The sequence below is a fragment of the Ahaetulla prasina genome, chromosome 5 (assembly GCF_028640845.1).
Source record: "Ahaetulla prasina isolate Xishuangbanna chromosome 5, ASM2864084v1, whole genome shotgun sequence".
Taxonomy (NCBI): domain Eukaryota; kingdom Metazoa; phylum Chordata; class Lepidosauria; order Squamata; family Colubridae; genus Ahaetulla; species Ahaetulla prasina.
Window position 1 is genome coordinate 67,205,109 of NC_080543.1, and position 17,951 is coordinate 67,223,059.

The window sequence follows — 17,951 nt, forward strand, 5'->3', positions numbered from 1 at the left end:
CATTATTTTACCTGCTCAATAAAAACAGCTATAAAGAGCTATTTTTTCTTACATTGCATAATGCCTATATTTGAATTACTGTAAAATTACTTTTCTTCAAATTACTTAACCTGTGTTGTTTTTCTCCAGGCTTTTGAAACAAAATTCTTGAGTGTTTTAAGTAGGCAGCTATTTAGTTCAGAAGATGTAAGGTTGGAAATGTCTGGCAGAACAGAATGACGTTTTTTTAAATCAGGTTTATTGTGCAATCATCAAGAACACAAATATAAATAAAAGTTCTAAAGCACTTACACTTATTTTACAAAGAGAAATACAGTGTAATTTTTTTTTTAAAAAAGGAAAAAGCAGTCACAGTACTGATAAATTTAAAGCCTATCAGTAGCAATAAGAAGGCAAAAAGATAAAAGTATACTAGAGTTAAAATCAACCCAAATTGGAAGTAGGAAAAGAAACAGTTAAAAAAAAATTAAGGAAACAAACTTATTAAGCTCACCATCCTTTCTGAATCTGTATAGTAAGTATTAGAGTCTCTATGTCAATTATTATAACTTGTAGATATTTATTTTCACAAGGGTAATTTTTATAAAAGTCCATACAGCATTCACCCCAGTTTTTGAAAAACACATTACATTCAATAATTTCTTTCCATAGTGATCTTTATTCTCGGAGCAAATAGTCTATCAGATATAAAACTATGAAGTCCTTTATCACATATGCACAGAAGTACATTTGAGATATAAAAGATAAAATGGAAATTCTGTTAATAGTTCTATGGTGCATTGGCCTTAAATACTGCAAAACTGCCTGGGTCCAGCCCCAAATTAGCTGCTGAGAACACTGGCCTGAGAACTGGAATGAAGCTCAGAAAGACAGGGATTTGAGTTGCCCTAGTGGGACAACTGTCAGACTGTGGCCAAGGAAGCAGACTCTAGTTTAAAAATTCACATAGATGAAATTAGTAGCTGTAAAAAGGCTGTCAATAGGATTAAATTCTCTGGCTGGCTATTCAACATGCTGGGTAGCTTTGGATCAGTTTTTCTGATGTATTGCCTGGCATTTCCAGGCGGCATAAGCTCTAGTAGAATACACATTTTCTTGAGTTGAGCTTGATATCTGTCAGATCCCTATTGTGATACTGCCATTCCTGTGGGGTGGGGGCCTGGATACATTTATTAGCTTATTGCTCTCTTCCTATTTCCCATACATCCTGTATCCCCCTAGTTTATAGCCTTTATCCTGGCACATATATGCCCTAAGCTTGATTTACCTTTGGAGGAATGTAATATGGGGGGAAGGGAAACAGTGGCTCAGTGGCTAAGATGCTGAGCTTGTCAATCAGAAGGTCGGCAGTTCAGCAGCTCGAATCCCTAGCGCCACATAACAGAGTGAGCTCCTGTTACTTGTTCCAGCTTCTGCCAACCTAGCAGTTTGAAAGCATGTAAAAAATGCAAATAGAAAAATAGGGACCACTTTGGTGGGAAGGTAACAACACTCTGTGCACCTTCAGCATTTAGTCATGCCAGCCACATGACCACAGAGACGTCTTCGGACAGTGCTGGCTCCTCACCTTAGAAACAGAGATGAGCACTGACCCTAGAGCCAGAAACAACTAGCATGCATGTGCGGGGAACCTTTACCTTTACCTTAATAAGGGGGGAGGGCCATGTGTTTTGTCTCAGTCCTGAAGCTTCCTGCAAGACAAGCCTGGGAATCACTTCTTATCTCTTTCTCAGGCCAGCCGTTCTAACAACAACTTCGCACCTGTGGATTGGCTCATTCAACCTCCCGACTGAGGGGAGGGGGTTTCTAACTACTTTATCCTAACTGTATTGCCTGAGGGGGACTTTAGATCCTGCTTTCCTTTGTCTTGCAATCACTCTCTTTCAATAAAAGGTTCCTTTTGAAATGCTGATGTTTTAAGAGTCTTTACTTTTTTGAACGGAGAGGAGAGGCAGACCCTTAGAATATCTTTCTGAGTAAATGCATGATAAAATATTTCCAACAGTGAGGAGTAATGATGATATTAACAACCAAAGATCATGATTTTTTTCATCACCTACTTTCACTTGTAACTGTTCTTTGTTCTCCTATTTTGCCAAAGCCCAGCATTCAAAACTGCTTTGAAAACTGCCTAGTCTGATAATAGCTTATAAATTTTCCTTTTTTCTTCATCTTCTGGATTTTTTCTATATTTTTCTTTTACCTTTCTCTCCCTTTTTTCTTCTTTGCCGGATAGTATTTTTGGATATCTTTTCTCTTGGTGGGCAGATTGGATTTCTCTGTGATTTTTCTTTTTATATTTTTTCTTTTTTCTAGTTCATCCATTGGGGTGAATTAGATATTTGGATTACAAATAGTAACGATAAGTGGATTACAAATTTGGGATATACAACATTAAGGGATGAAGAAATTTACAGCACACCTGCATTCAGCAGCAAGTCCCTCTACGACAGAAACACTAAAAATATTAGAAACAATGGATTTAAAAAATCTTATACAGATGCTTCATGATGACTTTAAAGAAGACTTAAAAGGGGTGAAGGAGATGATTGGGAAAAACGAAGAAAGAATTCAAAAAGTAGAGGAAAAGGCGGATTTAACAGAAAAGAAAGTGGAAGAATTAGAGGAAAAATTGACATCAGTGGACAAAAACCAAGAGTGAACAATCATTTCTCTGGAGATGGATCGATCTGATTATTATTTAAGATTTTAAAATATAGAGGAAGAGAAAGGGGAAAATTTACCAGATATCTTGGCAGAGATATTGGCAGAAATGATGGAACAACCCAAGGAGAAGATATTAAATGAGATGGATGAGGTATTTAGAGTACACACAAGATATGCAATGAGAACTATTTATTTATTTATTTATTTTGTCACAACAATATATATAAGTATCATACAAAAAGATTATATAGTATATAAACATATATATGAGTAAATATTAGGAGGTATAAGCATATATATATATAGGAAGAAGAAAAGAAAAGAAAAACAATAGGACAGGAACGGTAGGCACGTTTGTGCGCTTATGCACGCCCCTTAGAGTCCTCTTGGGAATAGGGTGAGGTCAATGGTAGAAAGTTTTTGGATAAAGCTTTTAGGATTATGGGAAGAGACCACAGAGTCAGGTAAAGTATTCCAAGCACTGATGATTCTGTTACAGAAGTCATATTTTCTGCAGTCTAGATTAAAGCGATTGACATTAAGTTTAAATCTATTGGTTGCTCTTGTATTATTGCAATTAAAGCTGAAGTAGTCTTTAACAGGAAGGACATTACAATAGATGATTCTATGAGTTAAACTTAGGTCTTGTCGAAGGCGACGGAGTTTCCAAGTTTTCTAAGCCTAGGATTTCAAGTCTAGTGGGATAAGGTATTTTGTTGTTTTCAGAGGAATGGAGAACTCTTCTTGTAAAATATTTCTGGACACGTTCAATTGTATTGATGTCTGAAATGTGGTATGGGTTCCAAACAGGCGAGCTGTATTCTAGAATTGGTCTAGCAAATGTTTTATACGCTCTAGTTAGTAGTGTAGTGTTTTTGGAAAAGAAGCTATGCAAGATTAGGTTTACAACTCTTAGAGCCTTTTTTGCTATGTAGTTGCAGTGCGCTTTGGCATTTAGATCATTTGACATGAAAACTCCAAGGTCTTTAACGGGATGGGGGTCATCTGTAAGGTAATGTCCATCAAGTATGTATTTAACGTTTGGGTTCTTTTTTCCTATATGTAAGACTGAGCATTTGCTGGTTGAGATTTGGAGTTGCCAAGTTTTAGACCAAGCGGTTAGATAATCAAGGTCTTTTTGAATGATAGATGTATTGTCTGTGGTGTTAAATAGTTTAACATCGTCAGCAAAGAGAACACAATTACTTGAGATATGGTCACAACGATCATTAATGTATAGTATGAAGAGTGTTGGTCCAAGGACGCTGCCTTGAGGAACGCCACTCTTGACAGGATTTGATAGGATTTGATAGAGCATTGCCAATTTTGATAGAGCATTGCCAATTTTGACCACTTGTTGTCTGTTAGACAGAAAAGCAGATATCCATTTATGAAGGGGTCCTGAAATGCCATAGGATTTTAGTTTTAGGAGAAGTGTATCGTATACTACTGAGTCAAAAGCTTTGCAGAAGACTATGTAGATTGCATCTAAGTTACCAAGAGAAGTCCATGTAAGATTCACAAAGAAAGTGATAAAAACAGAGATACTACAAATAACTAGAAACACTGCAGTGAAATATAAAGAGATAGTGATGTTGAGACAAATACCTAGAAGAGTCAGAGATTTGAGGAAAGAATATCATTTCTTAACAAAACTTTTAATTACAAAAGGAGTGAGCTTTAGCTAGTTAATACCAGAAGGGATATTGGTGACATGGCAAGAACAAAGGCATAGATTATTATTATTTATTTTTTTATTTTATTTGAATTTATATTCTGCCCTTCTCCAAAGACTCAGGGTGGCTTACATTGTGTTAAGCAATAGTCTTCATCCATTTGTATATTATACAAAGTCAACTTTTATTGCCTCCAACAATCTGGGTCCTCATTTTACCTACCTTATAAAGGATGGAAGGCTGAGTCAACCTTGGGCCTGGTGGGACTTGAACTTGCAGTAATTGCAAGCAGCTGTGTTAATAACAGACTGCTTAGTCTGTTGAGCCACCAGAGGCCCTTAGACTCCATTGAAAAAGCAAAAGCATTCTATGAGCAATTTTGGGGACCATTAGAAAATGGAAAAGTGGGAGAAGCAAGAGAGACTGGATACCAAGAGGGAAGCGTAAAAGAGAAAGAATAAAGAACAAAGGAACAGGAAGAAAGAGCAATGAGAAAAGGAGCAAGAGCGAAAGATGCGAAAGAACAAAGAGAGATAAGAGCGACAAGATCAAAAGTTAGTAATAAGTAAAATATGGAAGAAATAATAGCAATATCAATAAATGTAAATGGGTTGAATTCAGTGTTAAAAAGGAATAGAATTTTAAACAAATTTAATACATTAAAAATGGACATTATATGTTTACAAGAAGTACACATCAGAAAAACAACATACAAAACTATTAGAATAGTCAAAGTTAGTTTTATTTACTTCATTGATACAACAAAGCAAAAGAGGAGTAACATTAAACATAAAAGAAAAATTAGAGCCTAAACCAATATTTGTAGATGAAGAGGGGAGGATTTTGATGGTGGAAGTAAGGATGAACTTTAAACAAATAGTCTTAATAGCGCTATGTGCACCAAATGATAAACAGGAAGAATTTTATCGGAAGCTACACAGAAAAATATTAGAATTGGAATATGAAAATATATCTATAATGGGTGACTTTAACACGGTAATTGAAGTTGATTTGGATTATAAAATGACGAAAATAAATAAGAAACCCAGAAAAATACTTCCGAAGATTTTCTTCACAATGATAGAGGAATTAAGTATACAAGATGTATGGAGAAATAGACATTTGAAAGAAAAACTATATACCTTTTATATAAATAGACACTTGTCATGGTCCAGGATAGAAATGTTATGGATGTCAACAGACTTAATAGAAAATATACAAGAAATAAACATTGATTCAAATCTTTTGGCGGACCATAAATCAATTATAATAATATGGAAAGGACAAAAGAAAAAGTATAGATGGACTTTGGATCAAACAATTTTAAATGAAAAAGAATTCCAACAATTTCTGGAAAAAGAATTGGAGTTTTTCTTTAAAATAAACAAAAAGGAAGATACATCACTTCAGAATGTATGGGATACAATGAAAACATACACTAGAGGCCTGGCAATAACATATTTGGGAAAAAAGAATAAAAAGAAAAGACAAATGCAGAAGAAATTGGAAGAAGAATATTAGAGAAAGATTAGAGAAAGAATTACAAAAAAATCCACAAAATGACAAAGTTAAAAAACAAATGGAATTGAAAAAACATGAAATAAATTTAATTGAACAAGAATTTTTTGCATGTAAATTGAGGTCAGCCAAACATATTTTTTTTGAAAATGCAAATAAACCAGGTATATGGTTGGCATATAAAATGAAAAAAGAAAAAGACAAGAAATTAATTAACCAATTACAAGTTGAAAAAGGAAGTATATGTTATAGAAATGAAGAAAAGAAAAAAATAATTTAAAACTATTATGAGAGACAATACAATCAAGAGATGATAGCTGGAAAGATAAAACAATTTTTAGAGAAATCTGACTTACCTAAAATACCTGAACAATATAAGGAAGCCCTAGAAGAAAGAATATCAATGATGGAATTGTCAGAGGCAATTAAAAAACAAAAAAAAAATGGGAAAACACCGGGCCCAGATGGATTACCAGCAGAAGTAAATAAATCATTCGAAGATGTCTTAAGTAATGTTGGAATTATTTAATGAACTATTGGTGAAGGCAAAGATACTAGACTCATGGATGGAGGCGTATGTCACACTTATACCTATAGAAGATACAGATTTACAACAAGTCAAAAACTATAGACCAATCTCACTGTTGAATGTTGATTATAAGATCTTTGCTTCAATAATGGCGAATAGATTAAAAAGGCTGTTAAATGAATTTATTCATATGGATCAAAATGGGTTTTTACCTAAGAGACAAATTAGAAACAATATGAGGATAATCTTGAATACTTTGGAATATTATGAGGTACACTTAGAAAAACAAATGGCAATGATGTTGCTTAGATGCACAGAAAGCATTTGATAATGTGAAATGGCAATTTATGATAGAACAATTACAGATGATGGAGTTGGGGGGGAGATTCATAAATACAATAAAAACAATTTATAAAAAGCAATCAGCAAAAATAATAATGAATGGAGAGATGACAGAAAAAGTTAATATAATGGAAGGCACAAGGATGTCCATTATCACCTTGTTATTTGTATTAACATTAGAAGTGTTAAACAGAAATATAAAACAAAATGAAGAAATAAAAGGAATGAAAATTAAGAAAGAAGAATATAAATTACAAGTCTTTGCAGATGATTTAGTTTTTATATTGGAGGAGCCTCAAACAACGGGCCCTAAATTATTAGAACAAATAGAAGAGTATGGAGAGGTTGCAGAACTAAAAATAAATAAAGACGAAACAAAAATATTGGTCAAAAATATAACAAAAAAACAGAAGAGAATTGATGGAGAAATTAAATATTCAAATTGTGAAGAAGGTAAAATATTTAGGAATATATTTAACCTCAAGACGTATAACAAGAAAGGAAGATAATTATTATAAACTGAAGAAACAAATTGAGGAAGATTTGAAGAAATGGAAAAATCTACAGTTATCATTAATGGGAAAGATAGCGATAATAAAGATAAACATATTACCATATTACTGAGACTATTGTTCCTAATTCAGACTATACCGATAAAAGTGGAAAAGACATATTTTGAACATCTTAAAAAAATAGTAAGGAAATTTATATGGCAAGGGAAAAAAGCGAGAATTAAAATAAAATTCTTACAAGATGCGAGACTACGTGGAGGATTTGGACTACTGAATTGGGAATTATATTATCAGGCAGCAACGTTGACTTGGATGAGAGAATAGATTGGTCTAAGAAACATAAGACTATTAACTTTGGAAGGTCATGATCTACAATTGGGATGGCATGCCTTTTTATGGTATGGTAGAAGCAAGATGCACACCTATTTTCAAAGACATTATGTAAGAAATGCATTATTATTAGTATAGGAGGAGATTAGAGATAAATATTATTTGAAAATACCAGCATGGTTATCAACAATGGAAGCATTATTATATCCAAACATCATTAATATTAGAAATATTCTTAGATATAAAGATATTTTAACAGATATGGAGGAATTGAAAGGGAAACAAGAAATAGAAGAACAAAGGATTGGCATGGACTGGTATACTCATATGCAAATTCAAACAAGATATGAAAAAGATGCTAAATTATATGGTTTTTATTTAGAAATGACAGAACTGAGTAAGATACTCATAGGAACAGATGAAAAAAGAATTTAAAAAATATATGACTATTTATTTAGTATTGAATTAGAAGAAGAACAAGTAAAAGAAATAATGATAACCTGGGCAAAAAAATTCAGATATTCAATTGAGCTAGACAAATGGCAGCAGCTATGGGAAAGGAATTATAAATTACCAATGTCCACAGCATATAAGGAGAATCAATATAAAATGTTTTATAGATGGCACATGCCACATGAAAAATTGGCAAATTTTTTTAAAGATAAATCTGCAAAATGTTTGAAATGTCATCAGACACCAGGATCATATGTGGTGGACATGTCCAGAAACGAGAAATTATTGGATGAAAATCAAAACATGGTTAGAAGAAATGATACAACAACATATAGATTTAAAACCTGAACTGTTCCTATTGGGTATCTTACCAGAGAAATTTAGTAAAGAAAATATATATTTGATTGTACATGTTATAACTGCAGCAAGGATAGTATTTGTGCAAAGATGGAAAGCAGAGAAAATCCCTATAGAGGGAGAAATAATTAAAAAAATATTGGATTGTGCAGAAATGAATAGATTGACTTTGACACTTAAAGAGAGGAATTGGAATAGTTTAAAATATGGGGGCAGTTTTATTATTGGTTGGAGAACAGTTATATATATGTTGTAATGCAGAAAGAGGAGAAAGAAGACAGATAAATGTATTAATAGAAAAGCAAGAAAAGTGTGAGAAATGTTATAATAAATGAAATGATGATATTAAGAAATGATAAATATTGGAGGAGCAGGAAGAAGACACAAAAGATGTACTCAGATGACACACTGAATGATTGACTATGTATTGTATATTTGTTTGTCTATAAAATAAAAAAACTTGACAAAAAAAAAAGGGAAATCCTGGTCTGGACTTTCAAGCTTAAATTCATTTTAAAATACCAATTCAAGCCAATAAACCTGTTTTCAGCACTATAATAAACATAACTATGGACATAAAGGACAGATTTCTATAAAATGACATAAAATTGATTTTTAAGATACAGCTAATACTTTCACTTCCAGTGATTTAAAAGTTCCTTAGCTGCTGGTATTTTTAAAATGGCATTTTTAACTATATTTATCCATTAGAGTTCATGATGACATACAAAACAGAAACAGAATCAATACAATTAATAATATCAATAAAGAGAGGACTATAAATAAAGTCTTTATGCTGTTTTCTGGACTTCGTGTACAACATGTAACAGCTTTGAACAGTGGTGGGATTCAATTTTTTTAACAACTGGTTCTGTGGGCTTGGCTTATTTTGGAGTGTGGCTAGCTGATCATGTGACCAGGGTGGGCTTGGCTGGCTGGTCATGTGACCAGGTAAGCGTGGCTGGCTGGTCATCTGACTGGGTGGGTGTGGCTAGCTGGTCATGTGACCGGGTGGCCATGGCTATGGGCATAGAAACTACTCAGAGGGCTAAAAAAAGTCATTTCTGACCAGTCCTCGCACTTTTGACCGATCCTCGCACTTATGACCATCCTCACATTAATGCCCATTGCAGCATTTTTAGCAACCATGTCACTCATTTCAGAACTGCTTCTCTTCACCACAGTTACAAGATAGGGTGCAAAATAGGGGCCGGGATAGCTCAGGCAATAGAGAAGCCTGTTATTAGAACACAGAGCCTGCAATTATTGCAGGTTCGAGCCCGGCCCAAGGTTGACTCAGCCTTCCACCCTTTATAAGGTAGGTAAAATGAGGACCCAGATTGTTGGGGGGGCAATAAGTTGACTTTGTAAAAAATATACAAATAGAATGAGACTATTGCCTTATACATTGTAAGGCGCCCTGAGTCTTCGGAGAAGGGCGGGGTATAAATGTAAACAAAAAAAAAAATGTAAAATGTGAGGACAGTCGTGGGTGTGAGGACTGGTCAAAAGTGAGGACAGGTTAAAAATAACTTTTTCAGCCCTCTGAGTAGTCCCTATGCACCAAATGCTGCAAACAGGCATAAATGATGACTGGTCATAAATGTGAGGACTGGTCAAAAGTGCGAGAACCTGTCAGAAATCACTTTTTTCAGCCCTCTGGGTAGTCCCTATGTGCAAGGGACTACTCAGAGGGCTGAAAAAGTTATTTTTGATGTGTCCTTGAACTTTTGACCAGTCCTCGCACTTACGACTGTCCTCACATTTTACGTTTTGCGCCCTATCTTGTAACCGTAGTGAAGAGAAGCGGTTGTGAAATGAGTGACACAGTTAAGAATGCTGCAACAGGCATAAATGTGAAGATGGTCATAAATGCGAGGTCTGTTCAAAAGTGTCAGAACCTATCAGAAATCACATTTTTCAGCCCTCTCCCAGAGGACTGAAAAAAGTGATTTCTGAAAGGTTCTCACACTTTTGACCAGTCCTCACACTTACGACCGGTCATCATTTATGCCTGTTGCAGCATTTTTAATAACCATGTCACTCATGTCACAACTGCGGTACTTCATGTGACCGGGTGGGTGAGGCCAGGTGGTCATGTAACATAGCTTCTTTGCCCTAATGAGTTTGCTACAATGTTCGTAAGTGTGAAAAACGGTCATAAGTCACTTTTTCAGTGCCATGTTTGTTAAACCAATTACCAGAACAAATCCATTCTCCCTCCCTCTTTCTCTCCATCTCTTTCTCCCCCTTTCTCTTCATCTTCAACATCTATATGAAGCCGCTGGGTGAGATCATCAGTGGCTTCGGTGTGAGGTACCAGCTGTACGCTGATGACACCCAGCTGTACTTTTCCACACCGGGCCACCCCAATGAAGCTATCGAAGTGCTGTCCCGGTGTTTGGAAGCCGTACGGGTCTGGATGGGGAGAAACAGGCTCAAGCTCAATCCCTCCAAGACGGAGTGGCTGTGGATGCCGGCATCCCGGTACAGTCAGCTGAGTCCGCGGCTGACTGTCGGGAGCGAGTCATTGGCCCTGATGGAGAGGGTGCGCAATTTGGGCGTTCTCCTGGATGAACGGCTGTCTTTTGAAGACCACTTGACGGCCGTCTCCAGGAGAGCTTTCCACCAGGTTCGCCTGGTGCGGCAGTTGCGCCCCTTTCTAGACCGGGATACCTTGTGCACAGTCACTCACGCCCTTGTGACGTCTCGTCTGGACTACTGCAATGCTCTCTACATGGGGCTCCCCTTGAGGGGCATCCGGAGGCTAAAGTTAGTCCAGAATGCAGCTGCGCGGGTGATAGAGGGAGCCCCTCGTGGCTCCCGAGTGACACCTATCCTGCGCAGGCTGCACTGGCTACCTGTGGCCTTCCGGGTGCGCTTCAAGGTGTTGGTGAACGTCTTTAAAGCGCTCCATGGCATAGGGCCGGGTTACTTACGGGACCGCCTGCTGCTACCGAATACCTCTCACCGACCCGTGCGCTCTCACAGAGAGGGACTCCTCAGGGTGCCGTCGGCGCGACAGTGTCGTCTGGCGACGCCCAGGGGAAGGGCCTTCTCTGTGGGGGCTCCCGCCCTCTGGAACGAACTCCCCCCAGGACTTCGTCAACTTCCGGACCTCCGAACCTTTCGCGAGCTTAAAACTCACTTATTCACCTGCGCTGGACTGGGTTAGTTTTTTAAGTTTATGGGTTTTTAATGGGTTTTATTTCTAAATTTTAATTCTGGCCAATTTAATAAGTTTTTTTAATTGTATTTTAATTGTATTTATAGTGTATTATGTATTTTTACTTGGCTGTGAACCGCCCTGAGTCCTTCGGGAGAAGGGCGGTATACAAATTTAAATAATAATAATAAATAATAATAATAATCTTTTCCCCCCTTCTATCCTTCATCTCTTTCTCTCCTTCATCTTTCTTTCCATCTTTCTCTCCTTAATCTTTCTCCCTCCTTCTCTTTCTCCCCCCTTTCTCTTCTTCATCTTTCTCCCCCTTCTATCCTTCATCTCTCTTTCTCTCCTTCATCATTTTCTGCCCCCGTCTTTCTCTCCATCACTCTTTCTCCAGATGGGGTAGGTAGGCTGGCGCTGCATGGGTGGGAGGCAGCCGCAGGACAGTCCTGCTGGGTGGGTGGCAGGCCGAGGCGATTGACACATGCTTCACTGCCCACCTGATCCAAGCTCCTCGCTGGCCGCGCTTTAATCGCTGGCTAGAGAGACGCTTGGATGCAGGCGGACCGGGGAAGGAGGATTAGCAGGCCACCAGCTGCATGAGGGAGGCTGAGCGCCTTTGAAGTGACAACCGGCAAAGCAAACGCGGGAGAAGGGCTTCTTCCCCCCCTCACAGAAGCCCCACAGCCAGCGCCCCTCATCCCCATAAAAACACCTCCCGGTTTAAAGGCCCCTCTCCGTGGACTCCCAGGCCCCGCCCTCTGCCTCTCATTCCCAAATCCCCCCCTCCCCTCCCCAACAGTCCCGGTGGGGGGGAAATCACTCACCAGCCCCCTCCCCCTGCAGGCCCCCAGCGACTCCCCGCACCCCCATGCAGTTGATTTGGTTGGCTTTGGTTTCAAAACGAAGTTCCGAATGGGCAAGACGCATGAGGAGCCAGGCCCGCGCCCTGTGACGTGTTTCCAGAAACCGGTAATGCTGCAAAAAAACATGTGACAGGGAGGAAAGGAAGGAGGCCGGGGCTACCGCGGCGTGTGGAGAGACGCCACCTACCCTACCCCCCTCAGTTGAGTAAGGATCACGTGAGCCCGGGAATTCTGCTCGCGATTGGTGCAGAAGAGGAGGAGGAGAAGCAAAGGAAGGGCCACGTGGTCAGCGAGGCGCTTTAATCGCTGGCTAGAGAGACGCTTGGATGCAGGCTGGTTTCTGTTGGATCGGATCCATGCACCCTGCTGCCCACCCAATCCAAGCGCTGCGCGATTAAAGCACCCACCGACCGAAGCTTGCCTGCATCCAAGCGTCTCTCTAGCCAGCGATTAAAGCACCTCGCTGGCCACCCGATCCAAGCACCATGCGGCCGCAAACAGACACCGGTAAGTAATGGTGTGGAGGGGCAAGGGGCGGGACGAACTGGCAAGTTAACAAACGGTTCGGCCGAACCGCCTAGAATCAGCAGAATCCCACCACTGGCTTTGAAAGAAATGTTAACAGGGCATTTCCAAATTCATGAATTTAGTACATCAGCAATTTCCCCATATTTAGTTCTGGATTCAGAAAAAAAAACCTGCTACAGTTTTGAGAGTCAGATAAAATAATGCCATTTGCTACATAGATAAACTTGATAGTAGGTGAAAAACAGAACAACAGAGGTGGAAAGAACCTTAGAGGTCTTCTAGTCCAGCTCCGGCTCAAGCCGGAGACCCTATACCATTTCAGACAAATAGTTGTCCCATCTTTTTAAAAACCTCCAATAATGGAGCACTCACAACTTCTGGAGGCAAGACAGTCCACTGGTTAATTGTTCAGTTGTTTTTCTCCTTGATTAGTTTCCATCCATTGCTTCTTGCCTTGCCTTTAGGTGTTTTGGAGAACAGATTGACTCTCCTCTTCTTTGTGGCAATCACTCAAATATTGGAACACTGCTATCGTGTCATCCTGGTTCTTCTTTTCACGAGACTAGACATACCCAATTCCTGCAATTGTTCTTCATATGTTTAGCCTCCAACCGCAAATCATCTTTGTTGCGCTTCTCTACATTCTTTCTAGAGTTTCAACTCTCAACACCTGTTTTATATTTTGGCAACCAAAACTGATTGGCAAACAGTTTGGCAAATTTGATCAGTTCCCCTTCTATTCCTTCATCTAAATCATTTATGAAAATGTTAAAGGTTACTGGGCCTAAGACAAAATCCCAAGTCACTGCACTGCATATTTCCGTCCATATAGATGAAGTTCCATTATGAACTATATGCTGAGTGCCATTTGTCAGCCAGTTATAAATCCATCTGTCGATGATGCTGTTTATTTCACATTTTTTAACTTACCAAAAAGTAGATTGTATTCTAATTTGTCAAATGCCTTATTGAAATCCAAATATACTATGTCCACAGCATTTCTCTGGTCTATTAATTTAGCCACTTTTCAAAGAATAAAACAAGATTTGTTTGGAATGTCCCTAATATAACAAATAGGTCCATGACGTTCTGCTCCTTCCTTTTCTATCACACTTTTTAATCCTAGAATGTTTCTGGAGTAAATTACTTGGTCAATGCATTATCGTATTACATGAGCTAGGAGAAGACCACTGGGGCAAAGTTTTGATCCTTTGGCATCTGGGCACTGCTCAGTGAACTGCATAATCCCAATAGTCACAATCTGTAACTAAGAGTGATTGGCATATCATTATCCACACTTTCTGCAAAACCAAACCAAAGTCGCAACAACTTGTTTTGAAAACATACTTTCTATCTTAATAAGCACAAGAACTTTGAAAGAAAATACCTTTGTACAAACCCATTGCATATGATAAACCCACAAATATTGTCTAAGATATAATGTTGACACATCCCATTTATTATACCTGTTTTATGATTCTGAAGTGCTATTTTTTGCAGGGTCTTGTGAGACTCAGATACCCACTCTATGCATTAGAAGACACACTCTGCTGAGTGCTTCCATTTTGGGATTCATTTGCTTTGTAACTAGCCAGGGCATCATTTTCAGTATTCTCTGGGGATTTTAAGTTTTCCTTTTCTACAGAATTGCCAGATGTCAGAGGTTTGCAGACATAACAAAAAAACTTGAAGCATATTACCAATCCTTCATAAATATTGGAAGAAAAAAGTTTCTTGCATGGATGACAGAACTGGTAGAACACAAGCATAAAAAGGACAGCTATGCAATAGCCAATCAGTAGTTGTAAGAACAGCACTGGAGCACATACATATGTGTAGACATCTGTCTTGTATATGTACCACATTATTAAGAGAAAAACATTTTCAAAGAACCTCAGCAAATAGTACAAAGCCAGTCTACCCCAGTTTGGGGATTTGTCAATTAAATCAGAATCATTAAGCTTCAGCTGCACCGCTGACCAGCAAAACATATTAATGCCAGCATACAGGAAAGTGAGGAGACATAAGACAATGGTGGTGCCTACTTTGCTCAAGGCCTTCTCTATGTTTTCTGGCAGAGTACACTTGCTTTGCCAGAACTGAATCCAAGGATAAAAAAAAAAAGCAAAAAAATTCACCAGAACCACAGGCAGGATCCAGATCTGAAGAACTGAACTGAAGAGGACAAGGACTATCACCCTTGTTGCAATCTCAAAGCTCCTCCAGAGGAAAATGCAAAGGTAGGCAGCAGGTTTCACACTGATGTCATAATCGTCATACTTGATCTTAATGGCTAGAATATTGCATCGCAGTGCTCCATACACAATTGACAGGAGGGAAAGGACCATGAAGATACCTTGGAAAAATAAATATGACAATTTTTTTTTTAAAAAAATAGCAGTGTCCGAACTGCAGGAATGAGACTATATTTGGAAATTAAAAACCATACAGAGCATTAAAATATTATTTTTCTTATGCAAAGCACTTCCTCAGTCCTCTTATACTTATTCCTAGTGCTGGGAAATATTTTTTCCAGAAGAGCTTTAAAAATAAGCACAAAAACTTACGTGAAATAATACTAGCAACCATACACTATTTTTCTGAATGACTGGCTAATGAATTACACAAAAGCACAACTTTCTTAATTATCAACATATTTATTAACTGAACAGAAAGAATATAGTAGACTATTGCTTATAAGCTGCAATGATCTGCTGTGCAATGTTCCCTGAGTTACAACAGTGATGAAAAAAGGAACTTTATGACCAATCCTCATTGTTACAGTTCCCAGGTCTTTAAAATAAAGAAAAGCTCATAAGGACAGTAGCAGTTTCATTTAGCAATCACTTTGCTTAACAACTGAGCTGCTGGTTCTAATTATGGTTGTTAAGTAAGAACAACCTGTACTATTGTGCTAAGCCAAAACAAAACACTGCTTTATGACATACCATAATATGGCGTGCATAAGAGCACAAAAGTGCCTACCGTTCCTGTCCTATTGTTCCCTTCATTATATCAAATTAATATAGCTGATGGATATTCTTTACTTATATATATATATATTTTCTTCATGATATGTTTTTTTTACTTATGACAATGTTTGTGTATACTGTTGTGACAAAATGAAATAAAAAAAATATGTAAACCCAGTTATTATGTACACAAAGGGAGGTTGAAAAGATCAATCAAGCACTTCAAATTTGAGCTCTTTAGGGCTTGAGGAAAAACATCATACTCACCCCTCAGCAATCCTCCAAATCTCTTTACAAAAGCCCATGGATTTGAGCTTCAGATCTCAAAGTGTGCAAAGCTGTTCTGTCACTTAATTGTGAAGTCTTTCCCCTATCAGTCAGCTGTCATTTGGGCTCCTTAATAGAAACATGATTAACACCTACCAGCAGTGGGATTGAGTATGTCTGCAGGGTATACTGTTGTGACAAAAATAAATAAATAAATAAAAAAGTGGCTGCCTATTCCCACTGCCAATCAACTGTTATTTAGGTTCTTTTTGAAGATGGATTTAGTTCTCCTTTCCAAAAGCATTGCATAGTGTTTGAACATAGCCATATAACAATTGGCTGGTAGGAGATTATTCAAGGGTCCTTTACACACAGCCTTTTTTTGGAGCTGTTATAAAACAGAACATAGAATAACAAAGTTGGAAGAGACCTTGGGGGTCTTCTAGTCCAACCCCCTCCTTGAGCAGGGAACCAATTTTACCATACCATTTTAGATAAATGGCTGTCCACTCTCTTCTATATATTCTGCTATATTTATATAGATACTGTTCAGATATATCACTATATTATAAGATCATCCATCTTACCACAGTGTAACTCTAAATAATATTATTTATTTGGCTTCCGTTTAGTGAGTTATGGGAATACAGACATTATGGTTATAAAGAACAGTTTATCGTTTATTGTGTGAAATTAACCAATTTTTTTTTTCCAGTAAACCATGTTCAAGCAAATTGTCACTTGATTCAAATACAGACAATGTAACTCCTATGGATCATACTACTTCCAAATATTTTTGTTGGAGGTACCTTTGATTGGTACAATGCTCTCAGTTGGTAATATCAGGTTAAAAAAATTATTTGAAAAGAATTTAAAATTGTAGCCTAATCTAATATCTGAGATTGCAGCCATTTTTACTTTATTTTAGTATGTAATATTTATTTTAAAAGCATTGCACTTACAACATTGGTAAATATTATGATGACACCAACTGCCTGAAAATGTTTCTGACAACATATGTCAAGTTAGTCATACCACCGCAATAACCTCTTTTAACCATTTTTCTGAACCCTTCTAAAAAGAGAGAAATAGAAGGTTTAGACATTATTTGCCTATAATTCCCTTCTCAAAGCATTTACTGAAACATAAATAGAAAAAGAAAACACAGTTGTACATACTTCTAGCTGCTGTGATCTCTTGTTGCAGGACACAGATGTAAAGCTGAAGTGTTAGCTGAGGTGCAGATCCTAGGAAAGCTTGAATCACTGATGCTCGGCTAAATGCAGATCTGTGTGTAAACAGCTTCCCCTCTGCCTGACCTACTTCCTTTTCAACTTCTTCTGAATGTCCATCTTTTGGCATCTGTCTCTTCTTAGTAATACTGACATAAGGCTCTTCAACTCTACCTGCATGAAAATAAATATAAAAAACTTCCACGCACCTAGAAGAAACAAACCAGAGAAACCATCACAGCTATCTATTTCTATCACATATTTTAAAAAATCTAATGGATTGCATGTACATTTATACTCCACTGTCACTCCCTGAGATAATCTGTATATACGTCAATCAGATAACTCACATTTAAGATTATTAAAATTATAGATTATATAACAGAGCAAAGTAATAGCAGTAAATATTTTATATGAATATCCAGAATATTCTAAACATCCCCATGGAAACAGATTATTTTGAAAAAAGCTTCCTTCTCTTGATATGTTACTATTTGGTTACATGCTAATATGATCCACATTTAGCATTACTG

The 17,951-nt window shown here is 37.5% G+C and overlaps 1 protein-coding gene across 6 annotated transcripts in view; it reads right to left on the bottom strand.

The window, feature by feature from the left end:
- Positions 1–17,951, bottom strand: part of XK (X-linked Kx blood group antigen, Kell and VPS13A binding protein) — a 55,811-nt gene that overhangs the window by 19,714 nt on the left and 18,146 nt on the right. For 3 of the 6 annotated variants that reach the window (XM_058184461.1, XM_058184462.1, XM_058184464.1), the window contains exons 2-3: positions 17,365–17,627; positions 12,440–15,303 (exon numbers count right to left, since the gene is read on the bottom strand). In XM_058184461.1, the coding sequence (XP_058040444.1) occupies positions 14,474–15,303; positions 17,365–17,627 (1,093 nt within the window). In that variant the 3' untranslated portion in view covers positions 12,440–14,473. Of the gene's footprint in view, positions 1–12,439; positions 15,304–17,364; positions 17,628–17,951 lie in introns of those variants that run through there. The other 3 variants (XM_058184463.1, XM_058184465.1, XM_058184460.1) reach the window with 2 other exon arrangements.